Source organism: Macaca mulatta, chromosome 1 (genome assembly GCF_049350105.2).
Source record: "Macaca mulatta isolate MMU2019108-1 chromosome 1, T2T-MMU8v2.0, whole genome shotgun sequence".
Taxonomy (NCBI): domain Eukaryota; kingdom Metazoa; phylum Chordata; class Mammalia; order Primates; family Cercopithecidae; genus Macaca; species Macaca mulatta.
The window spans coordinates 81,442,479-81,461,333 of record NC_133406.1 but is presented as its reverse complement, the minus strand read 5'-3'; the positions used below and the strand labels follow the sequence as shown (position 1 = coordinate 81,461,333).

Sequence of the window (18,855 nt, the reverse complement as noted above, 5' to 3'; positions counted from 1 at the left end):
TCTTTGAAACTCTTAGTGACTTTCTTCCCTGGGTGACCCCAATAACCCACCGTCTGCTGAAAACACAGCACTTGGGCCCTTTTGAGTTTTCTGGGTATCTGTTATGCCCAGGATTGGTGTTCTCTATAATCTTGCTTCTAGAACACTGGTAACTTGCTATCATCCACTCTAAAAGGAGGATGATGTTCTAGTAAGGTGTGCCAGGTTCTTAATTTACAGGTACAGTAGGAGGTGGGCTCACGGTGTTGAATGGTGGTGGATTGAAGTACTGTTGGTTGGTTGTGGATGCTTATAGGAGTGAGGAAACATGTGGTTTATCTGACATACTCATTTGTCAGAATCAGGAAGAACTTTCACAGCCCACTTACTCATTTAAATATTTGTCAAGTGTCTTCTTCATGCCAGGAAACAGCAGAGAACAAATAGGCACTCTTTCCTCTTCTGGGAAAGAGGGCGGGGAAGAGGGTTCCAGGCTGCAGGAAGGAGATGATAAAGGTCCTTTGGCTAGGAAGTGCATAGCACTGGGGCAGGGGACTTGCAAAGTAGTGGTAGGACTGGGGCAAACATGGAGCAGTCAGTGCAAAGGCTGAGAGTGGAGAGGGGGGCAGTGGCCAGATCACGCAGGGCTCCAGCACTGTGTGAAGAATTCTGGACTTTATTCCTAAGGGCAATGGGGAATATGGAAGATTTTAGAGCAGGGCTGTTTATAGCCAGATTTGCTGCAGTGTGGAGAGTGCAGACACCAGAAAGAGACAATTGCAAGACAGGAAACCTTCATTATTTGCAGATAACTGATACTGGAAAGGGACCACTGAAAGTAAAATGGGGGCCCATATTTCTTAGTAAACAGTTTTTTAAAAAAGGTTTCATTAGTATCTTACTTTGAAAAAAATACAAACAAATATAAAAAATTTTCATGTGACTTCATATTTCGTGATACTTATGTAATAATTGCAGCTTTGCGCTAGCTCTTAGAACAAGGAATGAATCAGTTATTGACTTTTTGGAGGGAGAACTCATGCTGAAAAGATGACAAGACATCAGGATGCAACACTTTTCACTTCCCGATTGAGTTTTGAGGAAGAATCATGAAAACTTTCAAAGATTTCACTAGTTTCTCTAAGGCCCTCCTTCAGTACTTTGACACTCAAACCATTCCCTTTTCAAGGACCAGTCCTGCCTTGAACCTCAGTACTTTTCCTTCCTCAGCTGCAACCGCTTTAACTCTGCCAACTTCTTCTTGGTCAGTGGCACTGAAGCAGATCTCCAGTATCACTTTCATCGACTTCATGAAATCCAGCAATTTGAGCAGAATGTTCAGTGTCACTTTGCAACCACCTTGCATTGTATCTGCATGTGAGGTGGGCATGGTTGGTAATTCTAGTGTGTCTAGTGTTAGGTGGGGAGGGATGGTTGGGTGAAAACTCATGAATATTTTCACATCATGACAATTTTGCTTCTTTTTGCAACCTCCTAATTACTGCTCCTGGATAATGACTATTTGGAGAAAGAGGGTCCCTTATAGTCTTACTGGGAGTGGAGGCAATGGCAGGAATGTTAGGGAGGAGGATAGGATTTGAGAGCTATTTAGGAATAAAAATCAAAAGCACTTGGGAAGCAATTGGATACGAATGGAGTGAAGAAAAGGAATCAGAATGGCTCCTGGGCTTCAGCAACTGACAAACTAGTGATTCTGATGCCTGAGACAGGACACCTGGGCAGGAAGGCAGGTGGTAGGAGTGAGATAGTAGTCCTACATCCTATACCAAACACAGGGGTGGATACGGAAGGACACCAGCAACTTCCTGGTATCATTTCAGTTTTTGTTTTCCTATAGGCAGTAGACGCTCAATAAGCATTTGCTGATTCACTTGTTTGGGTTCCCTGGTGTTTGTGTTAATTGTATGTTGGGTGATAACAGTGAATAATAAGGAGGTTTATTGAGGGCTTTCTATGTGGCAGGCACTCAGCTAGGCACCTTGTGTATCTTATCTTATTTTTATCTTTATAACAACTCTAGGAGTCAGGCTGTTTTATGTTATTGCAATGTAAGGAGATGCTATTTCATGAGGTAAGTCAGAGGGTGAACCAAATGCTAGCAAAGGATGGGGAGAGAGGGTGGTTGGTGGCAATTGGAAAGTGAGGATGAAAAGGGGCTGATGAGAAGCTATGTGTAGGTTTACAGGAGGAGGGACTGCTCCTGAAATTTCTTTTTTCTCTTGTACAGAGGTCTAGGGCATTTATTTCAAATGATGTGAATGTATTTACTTCAGGTTCCACGTGGCACTGCAAGATTTGGGAAGGCAGAAAACTCATCATCTTGCTAGAACTAGTCCTGGCGCTGACACTGTCCGGCCTTCGGGGTCCCTTGAGCTCAGAGCCTCAGCTTTACTTGTCTGGCAAATGGTCATTAAATAGCCACTTTGTCTTGTGCAAAGCACAGGCAGATTCAAATACAGGAAGTGTTAAAGGAAAAACTTTAGACAAAATAAATGTGACAGGGTTTATTCAAGCAAAGAAGGATTCGTGATTTGGGCAGCCCTGAAAACCAGAAGAGATTCAGAGAGCTCCACTGCAGCAGCGTGGGCTTTTAGAGGCTGAATATGGAAGTAAGAGAAATACAACACATTTGATTGATTACATGGAAAGACTGGTTTTAGGGATTAGTTGGTGGTTTCTGATTGGTAAAGTCTCTAGTTTCATTTTACTGTTTGCATCGGGCTTTGGCTTGCTTAGGTAAAAACTTAAAGTGGTTTAGCTGCCCCAGTCTAATGGCTTCCCAATTAAAATGATTGTAACAGAAGCCACTCTCCTTGTGCAATACACTGATGAGGGTGTGGCTTATGTGATTTCAACTCTTGGAGGGTAAAAGGCTGAGCCTACAGTACATTTTTTTTCTCATGTGCACTTTCTAGGAACTTACCCTGTCCAAAAGCCATCTGATTAATCTACTTTATTTTATTTACTTATTTATTTTTTGAGACAGAGTCTTTCTCTGTGACCCAGGTTGGAGTGCAGGGGCACTATCTCCGCTCACTGCAACCTCTGCCCTCTGGGTTCAAACAATTCTCCTGCCTTAGCCTCCTGAGTAGCTGGGATTACAGGTGCGGGCCACCACGTCCAGCTAATTTTTGTATTTTTAGTAGAGATGGGGTTTCACTATGTTGGCCAGGCTGGTCTCAAATTCCTGACCTCAGGTGATCCACCTGCCTTGGCCTCCCAAAGTGTTGGGATTACAGGCGTGAGCCACCTCACCTGGTCAGATTAACCTACTTTAATTCTACATTAGCAGGATTTATTGTGGGCAACTTCCAGATGTGCAAAGTCCATTAGGCTGAAGTACATTTGCAGGTTCAAAGAAGGTGCAGAGAACGGTGCTTTAAACCTGACTCAGAGCAGGCAGGTGGTAATGGGGTGAATGGATTAGGACAGAGCAGGGCCCCAGCATAGCGACTCATGTTTTTAATTGTGCATGTGAGCTTCTGCCTGAGATTGTTTCCTTTGGTTCTACGTTGTTTGTTTGAGGGAGAGTAGGGACCACAGAGCCTGGGGTGTCAGCAGAAGGCCCTGCCTACAATTCCCAGAGGCACTGAAGGTCCTATTTTGTCCTGAATATGGAAAGGCCAGGGAATTGTTCCTTATCAGCAAACAAGCAGTTGCTTATTGGAAGAGATTGTACTCAGTCGGGGAGAGAGAAGCTGGCTTACCCTTGGGGGAACATTAATCAAGATACTCCAGAGGCGCTCTAAAAATATCATACCTGCTGTTACATATACACTCATGTGTATCTTTGATATCTTTTATGTCATGATGTCCTCCCTAGCCAACTGGAGACTACACACACACACACACACACACACACACACACACCCCCACCATACAGTCTTCCCTCTGTATCTGTGGCGTACTGGTTCCAGGATCCCCGTGAATACCAAAATCCACAGATGCTCAAGTCCCTGATATAAATGATGTAATATTTGCATATAGCCCATGCATATCCTCCCATATACTTTAAATCACCTCTGGATTACTTATAATACTTAATACAGTGTAAATGTTATGTAAATAGTTGTTATATGATATCATTTAGGGAATCATGACAAGAAAAAGTCTGTACATGTTCAGTACAGACAAACCATCCATTTTTAAAAAATATTTTCAGCCTGCAGTTGGTTGAACCCATGGATATGGAACCCATGAATATGGAACCCATGGATACAGAAGGTCAACTGGAGATATATACAGATATCCCTAAACATTTTTCTTGTTACAAATACGCCCTTTTTGCTCAGTATCAGATGATCTTGTACAATAAACTATGAGGTCCAAACTCATTTTACAGATTAGAAAACTGAGAATCCTAGGAGTCAAGTGATTGCTGCTGGTCACTCAACAGATAAGTAAGGGGCCGGGGCTTTGAACACAGGCTTTCCGAGTCCAAAACCTGTGCTATTTCTACTCTTCTAAGTTTGTAGCCTTCTCAAGGGCAGAGACAGTGTCCTTTAGGTCTCTCTTGTCCTAGTGTCCTGCAGATGGCCCCACACATGGTGATACTTGGTAAGCACTGGTGAGTGATGATGGCATACAGGAGCTACCCCTTAAGCCTGAAGGGAGAGGACCTCCAGGAGGGTTGGAGGTTGGTGCAAGATAGGGGAGATTTACTAAGTGATTCTAAGAAGATGGGAACTTAAACAGAGGATCCTGCTTAGGATGCTCAGGAGTAGGAACATGGCTGACTCATTCACTCCCCAGTCCCATGTGCCACCTGGCCAGCCTGCCCAGGTGCTGCTGCTGGATGGTGATGGGAATCAGGGGAGCAGGTGACAGGAGCAAACAGGAGTACCTGAGGATGCTAAGAGGCCATGGCAGAGCTGGAGCCATCTGTGCTCCAGGGCTGGGCTGGGGAAGAGGGCAGAGGTGGAGTGTGGCTACAGATAGTGCTAGGGCTACAGGGCGGGGGCACAGGAGACCCAGTTGAGCTGGTGTCCGCCAGGTTTAGAAAAGTCTAGGTTCACCTCTGGTCACAGTGGGTAAGGGTGGGCATCTGTATCATTTGGAGGGAAGGAAGAATGGTATAATTACATGGCTTGAGGGAAGTCAAAAGGTCAGTCTCTCAAATCCAGGTAGACCTGAGTCTAACCATGATACACATAGAGTCTTCAGAGAGGTGGGTGTCAGAAGGTGGGGGAGATGAGGCTCTACTTGAGGCATGGGGACCTAGCTTGAGAAGCAAGTCAGAGCCTTTCTTTGAATGTCAAAATTTGCTTTTAGCCAGAGAAGGCAGAAGTGAGAGAAAAAGGGGGGAAGCAGAAAGTGAGTCCCAGAAAGCTTTACTAGTGACAGGCTACTCAAGATCTGAATTTTCAAATCACCTTTGACACAATTATATTGAGGTGAGTTCAGTCAGTAAGCATTTTATGCTGGGGTCTGTTAGAACCACTATGCCCACTGTCTGTCTCCAGGCAACTTCCAAGTCTAGCCAGAGAGATGGGAATTGTCAATGAAGCAAATAGAGATAAAAGTCAATGTGTGGGTCGACTCTGGGCACACTGCCTATGAATTAGCCCTGCTCCACAAGGAGTGGTTTAAAAAAAAGTCAGTGTGTGTGTGTGTGTTTTAAGGTAGTCAAAATGGCATGAATTAAACGCCAAGGGCTTCCAAAGGCATGTTCACCAAGTGGGGGAAGGGAGGCTCTGTGACTGCTTCGTGGTGATGTACAGAGCTGAAATAGCTCCCTGTGTATAAAAACATTTAGAGCAGCCTTCTGTGGAAGAGTAGGCTAAGGATGCCTCAGCTGTGATAAAATATTGAAGATGGATTTTTAAAAAACAAGCATATATTAGCAGGGTCAAAATCTTTACATTACACTCAGATGTGCAATCAGCACAGCATTCATTATTTTGCTCAACTACTCTCAGCTTGCTGTGGAGCCCCAATTTCCACGGACCATGAGTAGGAGGGAAACATAAACTAGCCGATTAAAGGTATTATGCCTCTCCCTGTTTCAAGTTCTTCTCTCTTTTGGATAAACATTGCTTTTAATTACTCTATTTGAGTGGTGCTATAGACTGAATGTTTGTGTCTGTCCCCCCTCCCGCCATTCATATGTTGCAATCCTAACATCCAATATCATTGTATTAGGAGGTAGGGCCTTTGGGAGGTGATTAAATCATGAGGACAAAGCCCTCATCGATGGGATTAGTACCTTTATAAAAGAGGCCCTAGAGAGCCCCCTCACCTGTTCTGCCATTTGAGGACACAACTGGAAGACAGCCATTTATGAACAAGGAAGTGGGCTCTTGCCACATATCAACTCTGCTGGTGCCTTGGTCTTGGACTTTCCAGCCTCCAGAGTTGTGTTGTTGTTTCTAAGGCATCAAGTGTATGGTATTTTGTTATAGCAGCATGAATGGATGAAGACAGGTGGTTTCTCACTTTGTAAAGTCTGGTTCCTCCTCCACCATCCCAGGATGGCACCTGGGCATAAGGAAGGTCAAACAATGTCCTTCCACCAATGGGAGAAGCCCGCTAGTCAATCTCAGCTCAATCTTACGTAATACCTGAGGGAGACTTGGGGGCACTTCCATTGTCTTTCATCTTCTTCTTAAGTGCTCCATGATGCCATCTTTACTCTGTTCCTGGATTCCTGAACGGGAAGCAGGACATATGTGTTCTCTGCTTTGACTTCTGCTTCCAACTATCTGAGGCTTTACTCTTGTTTCCACTTCAGCCATTTTTCAACCTCAAGGTAAGGTAGGGGCCACCGTAGGGATTCCGATGTCTGACCTTTCTTCTTTCCTTCCTCTTTCTTTCTATCTGCAGTCCAGAAGCATCTCCATTTCTTCCCTTGGTGTTTGGGAAATTCCGTTAAGCTATAGCTTGAGTTCTTGCTACCTACAGTTTATAATAACATTAGACATCCAGACCTTTAAGCTTTGATTTTAATGTGTAAAGGGAATTTTTGAATTAAGGGGTTTTTTTTAAACAATGTTTGATTCAGGATTATTGTCTCCTGGTGGATTTTAATTTTTTTTTTTTCTTTTTGAGGCAGCATCTTGCTCTGCCACCCAGACTGGAGTGCAGTGGTGTGATCTTGGCTCACTGCAACCTCTGCCTCCTGGGCTCAAGTGATTCTCTTGCCTCAGCCTCCCGAGTAGCTGGTATTACAGGTGACTGCCACCATGCCTGGCTAATTTTTGCATTTTTGGTAGAGACGGGGTTTCACCATATTGGCCAGGCTGGTATTGCACTCCTGACCTCAAGTGATCTGCCTACCTCGGCCTCTCAAATACATTTTTTTTAAAAGAGAGCTTTTGTTATAGTTTTTTTTTTTTTTTTTTTGAGACGGAGTCTTGCTCTGTCACCCAGGCTGGAGTACAGTGGTGCGATTTCGGCTCACTGCAAGCTCCGCCCCCAGGTTCACGCCATTCTCCTGCTTCAGCCTCCTGAGTAGGTGGGACTACAGGCGCCTGCCACCACACCCAGCTTTTTTTTGTATTTTTAGTAAAGATGGGGTTTCACCCTGTTAGCCAGGATGGTCTCGATCTCCTGACCTCGTGATCCGCCCGCCTCGGCCTCCCAAAGTGCCGGGATTACAGGCGTGAGCCACCGCGCCCGGCCTTGTTATAGTTTTTTAGAGAGCATTTATCTCCATTTGGGGACCAGACACAGGCATTCCCATTCAGGTCTTCTAGTCTCCCTAGAATAAATTTAACCCAGTGCATGGGAAAATGTGTGTATTTGAAAGGCTATTCCCAACCTTATTTTGGAATTCCTTTTGTGGAATTCTTTTTTCAGAGCCAATTTATGGGGCATACCAAATCACTCTGTAGTCATGCTTCTAATATCAGTTAGAAAAACCTTCGGCTACAAGAAGCATAAAACCCACTGTTGTGGTTCAGACAAATAGGGGGCAAGTTCTTCTTTTATAACAAGAAAACTAGAGGTAGATAGCCTGGGGCTAGTATAACTTTAATAATGCCCTTGGAGAGCTAGACTCACACTGTGCTCTGCTCTGCACTCTCCTGTGCTGACTTTCATCTTGCACCTGCAGCCTTGGGATTGCAAGCTGGCTCTGCACCTCCAAGCACAATGTGGACTTTCCAGATGGGGACAAGGGGGAAGGGCAATGGGCAAAAAATACTGCCAACCAAGCCTGCCCCACTTCATCAGGACATGGAAACCTTCCCTAAATTCCCACGGAGTGCATCTCTGCTTAAAGCGCATGAGTGAGGACTAACTCCTGAGCAGCGCTAGCTGGAAGGTAGCTGGGAGGAGGGACTTGTCTATCAAGGTATTTCCCAGTGTTTTTTGTCCGCCTTATTCACCACCTAACTAGTATCTCAAAGCCTCCTGACCGCTTTTGAAATTTAAAAAATTGAAAATTAGCCAGGTGTAGTAGCTCATGCTTGTAATTGCAGCACTTAGAGAGGCCAAGGTAGGAAGACTGCTTGAGGCTGGGAGTTCAGGATCAGTATGGGCAACAGAGTGAGACCCCATCTCTGTATTTTTAAAAAATAGCTGGGCATGGTGGCACATTCCTGTAGTCCCAGCAATTTGGGAGGCTGAGGTGGGAGGACTGCGTGAGCCCAGGAGGTCAAGGCTGCAGTGAGCTGTGGTTGCTCATCTGGGCAACAGAGGGAGACCTTGTCTCAAAACAACAAAACAAAACAAAACAAAACAAAACAAACAAAACAAAACCTATGCTCCAAGATCAAAGCTGTTTTTCTGCTGGCAGGTCCCCAAACAAGTTTCTGAAATGTAAACAACGGAGTAAATGTCCATCTTCCAGAGGACTCTGAAGGGAAGCACATTTGGACATATTCCTTTGAAAACGCATTCTCGTCATGACAATCCATTCACACTTCATGCAGTAACTGACAAGGATCCAAAAGCCTACACAGCCACGGCATCTCCTCGAGCCTCTGTGCTTGCTTGCAAGAGCCGGGTAGACCCTGTGAAATGTCAGGTGTGAGGTAGATGAAGAGAAAATTAAACTCTCCTCCAGCTGGGCCACCTCGTTTGATGTCAGCAACAGAGGGACATTTTGTTGCCGTGACTTGAATTGTAATATCTAGGGAGTGCTCTGGGTGGGCTGTCGGAAGAAGCTTAGACAGGGAGCCAGAACTTCACATCAGAAGGGAACCAGGACCACGCCCAGTAATGAGGGCTATATGGCCGCTCTGATCTCTTTGAGAAGCCACTTGCTTTAGACGTGTTACAGAGCAGTCGCCCCCCTTCACTCCCCAGAAGACTGGGCTTCCGTGCTTGGCTTACCTTGTTTATCTCCCACTGCCTGATGCTGGTGGAAGTGAAATCTGTCAGGTTCGATGCAGATTCTTGTTGAATGTCACTTCCCTACAGACCTGGGAGGTTGAGGTGCAAATATATGTAAGATGCTGTTGGAGATTTGCAGAAGAACAAAATATGATTCATTGATTCATGTGGTCATCTGCTTATTTGTTTTTATTCATCAAACATCTGTTGAGCTGCTTCTATGTGTCAGCCGCCTGCTGGGGATGCCGAGATGAGGGAATCCACATTGCTGCTTTGCAAGAAGAGGTCAGAGAGTGAGAGAGAGAGCGATGGGGAGAGAGACAAACAGATGTACTCAAGTGGCCTTAGAACTTGCTGGAGAGGTGTGAAGAGGAAGGGCTTGGCGCCGGTGAGACAGGCCAGCGGCAGGGGTAAGGAAAGCTCTGCCAAGGAGTTGATGCATAAATGGGGTTTTGAGGCCACTCTGGGTGTGAATCGTGATCTGAGGCAGCTTGTGATAACTCTGCAAGAGAAGCGTAAATAAGGTCTTTAGGACACATACAGAAAAGAGGTGACTTCTGGCTGGAGGGTAGGAGGTATCAGAGAAAGCTTCATGGAGAAGGGGTAAGATTCAGCAAGAAGTTTGCGAGCAGAGGGAACAAACAAGAAAAACCACATCAATGAAAAAGACCAGGGTATGTTTTGTACATATCCAAGTTTGATTGGGAGATTAGATTCATAGCGGGGAGCGTAATAGGAAAAAGACTGGAGAAGTAGGTTGGAGTCATATTGTGAAGGGTGTTGGTGCCCTGTTAGGTTGTATTTCATTGGTGAGCAATGGAGGACAGTTGCAAGATTTCGAGCAGGGGAGTGACATGATCACAGGTGTTCATAGAAGAAAACTGGGCTGAGAGGAGTTGGGTGGGAGGAGGAAACTCTGTTATTTTGCTCAACCTTTGGAAGTTGCCTTTTAATAAGATACTGCCCTGCTTGAGGCTTCTTTGGTGAGAAGCAACATAACTCATGCCAGTCCAACCACATTAACTCTGTTTCCCTCGACTACCAGGTCTAGTCTCACCTAGGAGCCCTGTTGCCATTAGGAAGATAGTGTTTGTCTGTGAAGGAGAGCCTGGTGAGAGAGTGAGGCAGGAAGCAGGTTGCCTCCTGGATCAGAAAAGCTCTTCAAAAAGTAATATGGCCAGGCATGGTGGCTTGCACCTGTAATCCTAGCACTTTGGGAGGCTAAGATAGGAGGATCACTTGAGTCCAGGAGTTCAAGACCAGCCTGGGCAACATAGCAGGATCCTGTCTCTATGAAAAAATTTTTAAAAATTAACCAGGCATGGCATGCACCTGTAGTTTCAGTGACTCAGGAGACTGAGGTGGGAGAATGACTTGAGACTAGGAGGTTGGGGCTGCAACGAGTCATGATGGTGCTACTGTACTCCAGCCTGGGCAACAGAGCAAGACCCTGTCTCTTAGAAGAAAAAGAAAGTAAATGAGTATGTGTGTGTGTGAGACAGAGAGAGAGAGAGAGCGAGAGAGCGCGAGAGTGCGAGAGAGAGAGAGAAAGAGAGGAATTAATTAATTTGGGGTCAGATCATGAACCTCTTTGTTGGGAAAGATCCAGGCAGACAGAGGCCGGGGCTTTCTAGGACGACCTGGTGATGCAGCAATTCTGAGTGATGATGAAGGTGATGGCTCCTCAGATGTGGGTTCCTGGCTTACTGCTTGCTCAGGCAACAGGTTTTCTGAGAAAACCATAATGTGTTCACACTTACAATATGTATGTAGCTCTGGCCACAGTGTTAAAAGAAAACTTAGAGTGAGACAAGGTCCACAGATGGTCTCTAAAAGGTTGAAGGGCCTTACATCTGAACACACATTGAAAAGATTCAGATCTTTTATATGGAAAAGATAAAGGCTGAAATGCACAGGCAGGATTTTGGAGCTGTTTGAATGGAATGAATAGGAGAAATAGGGACTTGTTCACCAAATCTTAGACTACTAGAGCTAGGGATCTACAGTGGAGGTGGAAAGAAGCAGTACTAGGCCAGAAAGATGCAATAGCCTTTCACACGATGAAAAGCACACTTGAGGACACTGAGACCTCAGAGGTTGATGTGAAATAAGCAAATAAGTAGACGTGAGCAAAGTTACATCACTTCCAAGATGATAGATTCACCATAGGATGCTAAGGTAGGCAGCGGTGCCTGGAGCCCATGCTGCTTCTTTTGAAGTTGACACTGCAAGGGACAATGATGCCTCCCAGGGAAGCACCACTCAGTGGCATCAGTGTGATGGGTCCCAACTTGCACAGAAAGGGGTTTTCTTTTTCTTTTGCATTTCCTTGAATCTCCAATGTGACCAACACCAAACCCCAGGATTTGTAACCTCTCTTGACTTTTATTTCTTCTGCCTCAAATTATGATGATTTAATGCTAAGCAATATCTCAAGGGAGTTTTAAGCAACGAGGCATCAAGGCTCTCCTGGTGAACTCTGAAACAAGAAAGGGCAATACTGTAAACAGACCATGCAGAGCCAACTCTCCATTATCCAAGGTCAGGAGGGGCAAGGAACACACACACACACACACACACACACACACACACACACACTCTTACATGTATACATCGTAGATTGGATTAACAGCTTCAATGTTTCCCTCAACCAAATTAATCAGAGCTGCTAATAAGGGGCCAAACGGACTTCTCTTCTCTTCCCTTCCCTTCCCTTCCCTTCCCTTCCCTTCCCTTCCCTTCCCTTCCCTTCCCTTCCCTTCCCTTCCCTTCCCTTCCCTTCCCTTCCCTTCCCTTCCCTTCCCTCCCCTCCCCTCCCCTCCCCTCCCCTCCCCTCCCCTCCCCTCCCCTCCCCTCCCCTCCCCTCCCCTTCCCTCCTCTCCTCTTTTCTTTTCTTTTTTCTTTGTTTTCTTTTCTCTTCCACTCCACTGGCTGAGTGTGTAGGAGCGGGGAAATGATCAGCATGTGGGAGAGGGGCAGCCACAGGGAGGAGCAGAGGATGGACTCCCAGTAAACAAATCCCAGGGAGGCAGGGGAAGCTGATGGCTGCAGGTGCATTTCCAGCACCGGAGGAGGAGACTCTGCCTGACTTAGAAGGGAATGGGGCAACGTGGACTCTGGGTTAAATGGGACAGGGTCAGAGAACGCAGGGCCCCTGCAGGCTGGGCCTGACCAATCTGTGTCCCCCGTGACACTGTGCAGGTGACTGCTGGCTTCTGGCTGCCATTGCCTCCCTGACCCTGAATGAAGAGCTGCTTTACCGGGTGGTCCCCAGGGACCAGAACTTCCAGGAGAACTATGCGGGAATCTTTCACTTTCAGGTACTATGCTCTGCTCAGGCCCTTTGTCGCTGCTTTCCGTACCCTTAGGTCCCACCGCAGACCCACTGCCTCAGAAATTCTGGGTTTGCGGCACAGTGATCTATGTCTTAACAATCCCTCTAGGTGACTCTGATGCACATTTCAGTCTAAGTACCTGCTTCAATGCATCCATCCAGATATCCACACATCCACCCCGTTCTCAGCTCCCCCAGGCCAGGTGGCCTTGAGGAAAGCACTGTGGACTGAGGGTCAGGAGGTGTGGGTCTGAATCACTTCCTGCTGCCACTGGGTGGTGCTGGGCAAGTTCTCTGGTGCACAAACGCAGACCCTAGACTAGATGTTCCCGGGTTCATCTGGCATCTCCTATGTGCACAGATAAGGCAGACACAGGTCCTGCTCCTACGGAGCCAAGACTTGAACACTGATGGCACAGAGTCCCCACGTGAGGTCCCCTGGAGGGACTCCCTTTACACATCTGCTTATTCATGTGAGCTGCCACTGTGTCGCCTCTCCCCAGTTCTGGCAGTACGGAGAGTGGGTGGAAGTGGTCATTGACGACAGGCTGCCCACCAAGAATGGACAGCTGCTCTTCCTACACTCGGAGCAAGGCAATGAATTCTGGAGTGCCCTGCTGGAGAAAGCCTATGCCAAGTAAGTGGGGGAAGCCAGGAGCTGGGAGACACCAGAGCCTCCCTGAAAGCTCTCACCTGTCCCTCCCACGTCTGCCTCCCCACCCCAAACTCAGGGCGTCATGGCCACGTCTTTCCCAGCATCCAGACCCCCATGAGCTGGAGAGAGAGCACTTTTCAGTAACTAACAGAAACAGAAATCTGGGCGGGGAGTTTAGCATCTCAGCTCTGCCTCGGGTGAATGTGTATGTGGTGGGGCGAGCCTCCCTGCTCCTCTGGGCCTGAGCTTTTCCTCTTTCAAATCCCAAGGTAGGTTCCTGGGGCAATGTAAATGTTTGAAAGAATGAAGAAGAATAATAAAACAAATGTACTAGATAGCAAACTCAACAAAGTGTCTGCTCTTTCCTCAGGAGTTCTTCTCACCGGCGTTTGATGTTCAAAACCTTCTTTGGGGTTCTTTTAATTACATTTGTTTACTGATACCCTTTTCTGCAACCCCAGTTCCTTTCTAGTCCTATTTCCCAGTAAGCCTCAGCAGATGCCTCTCAGCCTTGAGGGAAAGTTCTCCTTCTCCCCATCTGTGGCCCCAGCCCCAGAAACCCAAGCAGCTGGGGCCAGCTCTGGAGGAATTGCCTTTGGCTTTGTAAAGGAGAGGGTGGCTGGAGAGAGGTTGGCTGAGGTCAGTTCCTAGTGAAGTGCTGAGCTGGGCACACGAAACAGTGGCCTAAGCACCTTCCTGGCCCAAAGGCAAAATTGGCAAAGAGCCCTCCTTTATCTTCCAGGCCACAGTACGTCCTAGCACTGTCCCAGTCCCCAATCCCTGGGTCTCCTTGCTGGGGGTGCTAATGGGGCATGTGTTCTTTCTTTTCCAATAGGCTCAATGGTTGTTATGAGGCTCTCGCTGGAGGTTCCACAGTGGAGGGGTTTGAGGATTTCACAGGTGGCATCTCTGAGTTTTATGACCTGAAGAAACCACCAGCCAATCTATATCAGATCATCAGGAAGGCCCTCCGTGCGGGGTCTCTGCTGGGCTGCTCCATTGATGTGAGGCATATGGCTTGTGTACTGCCCCATCTTCCCACCACCGCCACCCCTTGTGTGGTAGGGAAGGGACGAGACAGCGGGAAAGAGGCATAGGAAGGCTTTGGGTCAGAGCAGAGTCTGGGGCTTAGTGGGCAAGTCTGGTGACACATAGGCCTGCACATGTAGGGGCTGGTAGACCTAATTGGTAGGTAGGAACTGGGGTTAGTTGCATTGCAGGAGTCCCAATTTCCCTCTCGCTGTTAGAGCCCCTTCAGTACTGCTGGAATGGCCCTAAGAACATAGTTTAGGATCCCTGGATCCTTGGCCACCTGTTTTCTACGTCCTTTTTGCTAAATAATCTTGAGGTTTTGGAAAACAAATGTGATACTTGATGATACTTGATGGATCTTGAGATCCCTGAAGAAAAGAGAAGTTCTGAAACCAGAGGCTGTGGCCGGACACCAGGCTGAGCTGTGTGGATTTCCAAGGTGGCTGTGGAAACCAGAGGCTGGAGGCCCCCAGCCCTGAGGTCCTATCACCACCTCAGGCTCCTGTGACCAGCTGCCTTCTGGCTGCTCTGTTTCCTCTCTTGTCCTCACCTGGTGATTTTAGAAATGTGAAGGACAAAGTGAGAAGATCCTCCTTTTTTCCTCTCTCTGCAAACCCCAGCAGGAGATGTGTGTTTTTGGTGGAGGGGTGGCACGGGGCATGGGAGAGAGCGTGCTGAGGAAATGGGAAGGATAATGAGGAGTCCGCTCAGGGAGAACCTTGGAGGACTGGGACCTGTCCAGAGCCATCAGCATGGAGAATTAGCCTTCTTCAGGCAGCCGGGGGTCACTCTTAGAGAATAAATGACTTCCCAGTTTCTTGGTGGCATTTTGAAGGCTGGTAACTTGTCTTTCAGGCTTGGCAGGCACCTGCACTGGCCCGGAACTGCAGGCCTAATTAAAGAGGGAGTCTGGTTGGAGATGGCTCTATTTACCTGAGGTTCATTGCCACTCCTGCACCCCTAGTCCCACACTGAAGCCCCCAGTGGCTGTGTAGTGTGTCCTTGGAAAGCATTCTATGGCCAGCCACTGAGAGGTAAGGGTCAGCCACTCTGAATGAACTTTCTCCTCTACCTAGGTCTCCAGTGCAGCTGAAGCAGAAGCCATCACCAGCCGGAAGTTGGTTAAGAGTCACGCATACTCTGTCACTGGAGTTGAAGAGGTAAAATTTTGTGTGTGTAGGGGGAAGGTAACATGTGATAATATTTCCATGAATCCAAGCCATCCTGGCAGGAAGAAAGGGGTGATTACTACTAGAAGGTTCAGAATTGGCTTTTGAGCTTCACTGTCATGTTGGGGTACACTCTGCCTGTGCAGAACCCCGATACCACAGATGTGCATTAGCTCTTGCTCATTAGAACAGCTCTTCTGGCCAGATGTGGTGGCTCATACCTGTAATCCCAGCACTTTGGGAGTCTGAAGTGGGAAGATTATTGAGACCAGGAGTTCAAGGCCATTCCTGGGCAACATAGTAAGACCTCATCGCTACAAAAAAGTAATTTTTTTCCCCTAAAACATAAAAAATAAATAAAGGCTCTTCTGACTCTTACTCACTTGAAGATGGACAACATAACCTCTCTGAGCTTTTGCTCAACAGGTTTTAACTAAATGCAAGCCCTCTCCTTAGATGAGGCCAGGAAAGCTGTAGAGATTTTCAGTTAGATTCTACAGACGTTCGAAAAAATATGTTTGTGTGGGCAAAAGAGTGGGAACTCACAGAATCCCCAAATGGGAAAAGGGGCAGTAGTCCCAGCTTTTAGTGGGGAGTAGAGTCATGGAAAGGCAAGCAAGTATTCCTTACTCTCCAACCCAAGGAAAAAACAAGGGCTATACTATTCATTATTTTTATTTTCTACATTGTGTCTTCTTTCAAAAAGGATTTAAGGTGGCTTACAATTTATTTATTTATTTATTTATTTATTTATTTATTTATTTAGAGATAGGGTCTTGCTACTTTGCCTGGGTTGGACTGCAGTTGCATGATCTTGGCTCAGCCTCGACCTCCTGGGCTCAAGTGACCCTCCTGCTTCAGTCTCCCAAGTAGCTGGGACTACAGGCAAGTGCCATCACACCTGGCTAATTATTAATTTTTAAAAATTTTCATAGAGGCACCATCTCTTTATGTTGCCCGGGCTGGTCTTGAACTCCTGGGTTCAAGCGATCCTCCTGCCTTGGCCTCCCGAAGTGCTGAAATTACAGGTTTGAGCCACCATGCCCAGCTGATGGTTTACCATTAAAAGAATAGACACAATAAAACCATACAGTATAATACATCAATCCAGGCTGAAGGCAGCGCTATAATTGAGAAATTAATTTTGCTTTGGGCTTCCCAATGGCCAAGGCAGAAAGGGAAATGCAGTGAATGTCCCACTTCTTGTTATTTATTTAAGTGAAATAGGCCAGGCATGGTAGAGCGTGCCTGTAGTTCCAGCTACTCAGGAGGTTGAGGTAAGAGGATCGCTTGAGCCCGGGTGGTTGAGCCTGCAGTGATTGCACCACTTCACTCCTGCCTAGGTGGCAGAGAGAGGCCCTGTCTCACAAATAAATAAATAAATAGTGTTAAATGAAATATATGTTCTTTACATGTGTTTGTGTTTCATAAATACGCCTTTTTTTTTTTTTTTTTTTTTTTTAGATGGAGTCTCTCTCTGTTGCCAGGCTGGAGTGCAGTGGCACAATCTTGGCTCACTGCAATCTCCGACTCCCTGGTTCAAGTGATTTTCCCGCCTCAGCCTCCTGAGTAGCTGGGATTACAGGCACGCACCACCACATCCAGCTAATTTTTTTTTGTATTTTTAGTAGCAACGGGGTTTCACCATGTTGGCTAGGATGGTCTCAGTCTCCTGACCTCGTGATATGCTGCCTTGGCCTCCCAAAGTGCTGGGATTACTCCCAAAGTGCAGGCGTGAGCCACTGCACCCGGCCCAAATACGCTCTTTAATGAAGATAATCTCATAAAGGGGAATTGAACATATACATGTAAACATTGGGCTAGGCGAGTTGGGGGATACACAGGAAATGAAGACAATGAGGACCTAACAGCTTATGCAGTTGGTGTGTGCATATGTGAATGCAGGTGTGTGTGCAGGGCGCAAGGGGCTTATGCTTGAGTGTTCAATAAATAGGGGAAAGCAGTATATGTGGATTTAGGAGTGTGGGCTTTGGAGACAGACTGCCTGGGTTCCCAGCCTGCGATCACCACTTACTAACTAGATAATCTTGGATAACATAACTTCTTTAAGTCTCAGATTTTTGAGCTATGAAATGAAGATAATTCTTTATCTTCTCAGGATTGTCGTGAGTATTAAATGAGGCAATAACACATCTTAAATGCTTAGCACAACACCTCATCTATAGTACCTGCTCAATAAATGTTAACTGCCATGCTTTGGTGTTTGTTGGGAGGGCATTTATTATCATTAGGCCTCATGTATTAAGAGCTCAGTCGATCTTAGTCAACTATAAAATCTAAATCTGAGTTAAAGCAGACATAAGCTTGTTTTTGGGTTAGACTCACTCTTCATTTATTCAAACAAATTATGAAAAATAGAGTACTTGGCTCAAGCCTGAAAAGATGCGTTAAGGGAAAATAAAAGTGTGGTCCTTTAGGAACATTTGAACAATTTAGTGCAGATCCTCTCAGGTGCAGACATGCCTGCAAGGCAACAGGAACATAGTAATTCAGCTGCTTTTCTGTGTGGAATTTGCAGGTGGATTTCCAGGGCCATCCAGAGAGGCTGATCAGACTCAGGAATCCATGGGGTGAAGTGGAGTGGTCGGGAGCCTGGAGCGATGAGTAGGTTTTTTCCCTGCTTCTCCAATCCTCTCTCCCTCTGCGGAAGGGTGTCGTGTAAAACACACAATTATGAGATCGATGTCACAGTGAGTTCAGCAGCACGTCCTGTCTGCAGATCACACAGTGTGTTCAGCAAAGAGTATTAAATGGATCCAGGCTGAGGAAAGCAAAATAAAAATCACTGGGCTGTAGTCTTCGATTCTGGCTTTCTGCTTTGGCATTTGAAAGTTTGGCGGCTCTGTGGAATTTTGCTTCGCGCTGAAAGGTTTTTGTGTTTTTTTACCTGACACACCGTGCTGGTCCAAAGGTCAAATCGATCACTCACAGTCTGTTTCTTTCCACTCCACAAACACTGGACACTCTGACAAAGGCCAAACCCCTCAGCACCAAGAAGAAACAAGGATGCTGAGAAAATGAAATTTGACCCTCGGAGCCCTGGGCCCTGGCAGCAGTGATGAATGAGGCAGCGGCACTCGCTCCTGCCCTGTGCAGGTTTCATCACTGACTGGAGAGACTCCTCTTGGGCAGGCCTCTTTGCTGAGTCGGTCAGAGGTGGTGATGTCCCAGGACAGCTGTGCCCTGGAATCTATGTCCCCATGATGCAGGAGGGTGGAAAGCATAGGATGGTTTCTGTCCAGTAAGCACAGCTGGCCTGGGGGAGGCAGGTTAGTGTGGGGGAGGAATTAGAATTAGCCAGTCTCGGCCGGGTATAGTGGCTCACGCCTGTAATCCTAACACTTTGGGAGGCCTAGGCAGGTGGATCA

General features: G+C 46.7%; 1 protein-coding gene across 6 annotated transcripts in view; it reads left to right on the top strand.

Annotated features, from left to right (window-relative positions):
• The window catches only part of CAPN8 (calpain 8), an 81,777-nt gene that overhangs the window by 23,403 nt on the left and 39,519 nt on the right, over window positions 1–18,855 (top strand). For 5 of the 6 annotated variants that reach the window (XR_013395205.1, XM_077938447.1, XM_077938433.1 and 2 more), the window contains exons 3-7: window positions 12,478–12,596; window positions 13,114–13,247; window positions 14,101–14,269; window positions 15,374–15,457; window positions 18,006–18,091. Coding sequence is in view for 5 of the 6 variants with exons in the window: in XM_077938447.1 (XP_077794573.1) it covers window positions 12,478–12,596; window positions 13,114–13,247; window positions 14,101–14,269; window positions 15,374–15,457; window positions 18,006–18,091 (592 nt within the window). In the remaining variant the exon portion in view is untranslated. Of the gene's footprint in view, window positions 1–9,352; window positions 9,687–12,477; window positions 12,597–13,113; window positions 13,248–14,100; window positions 14,270–15,373; window positions 15,458–18,005; window positions 18,092–18,855 lie in introns of those variants that run through there. The other variant, XM_077938463.1, reaches the window with a different exon arrangement.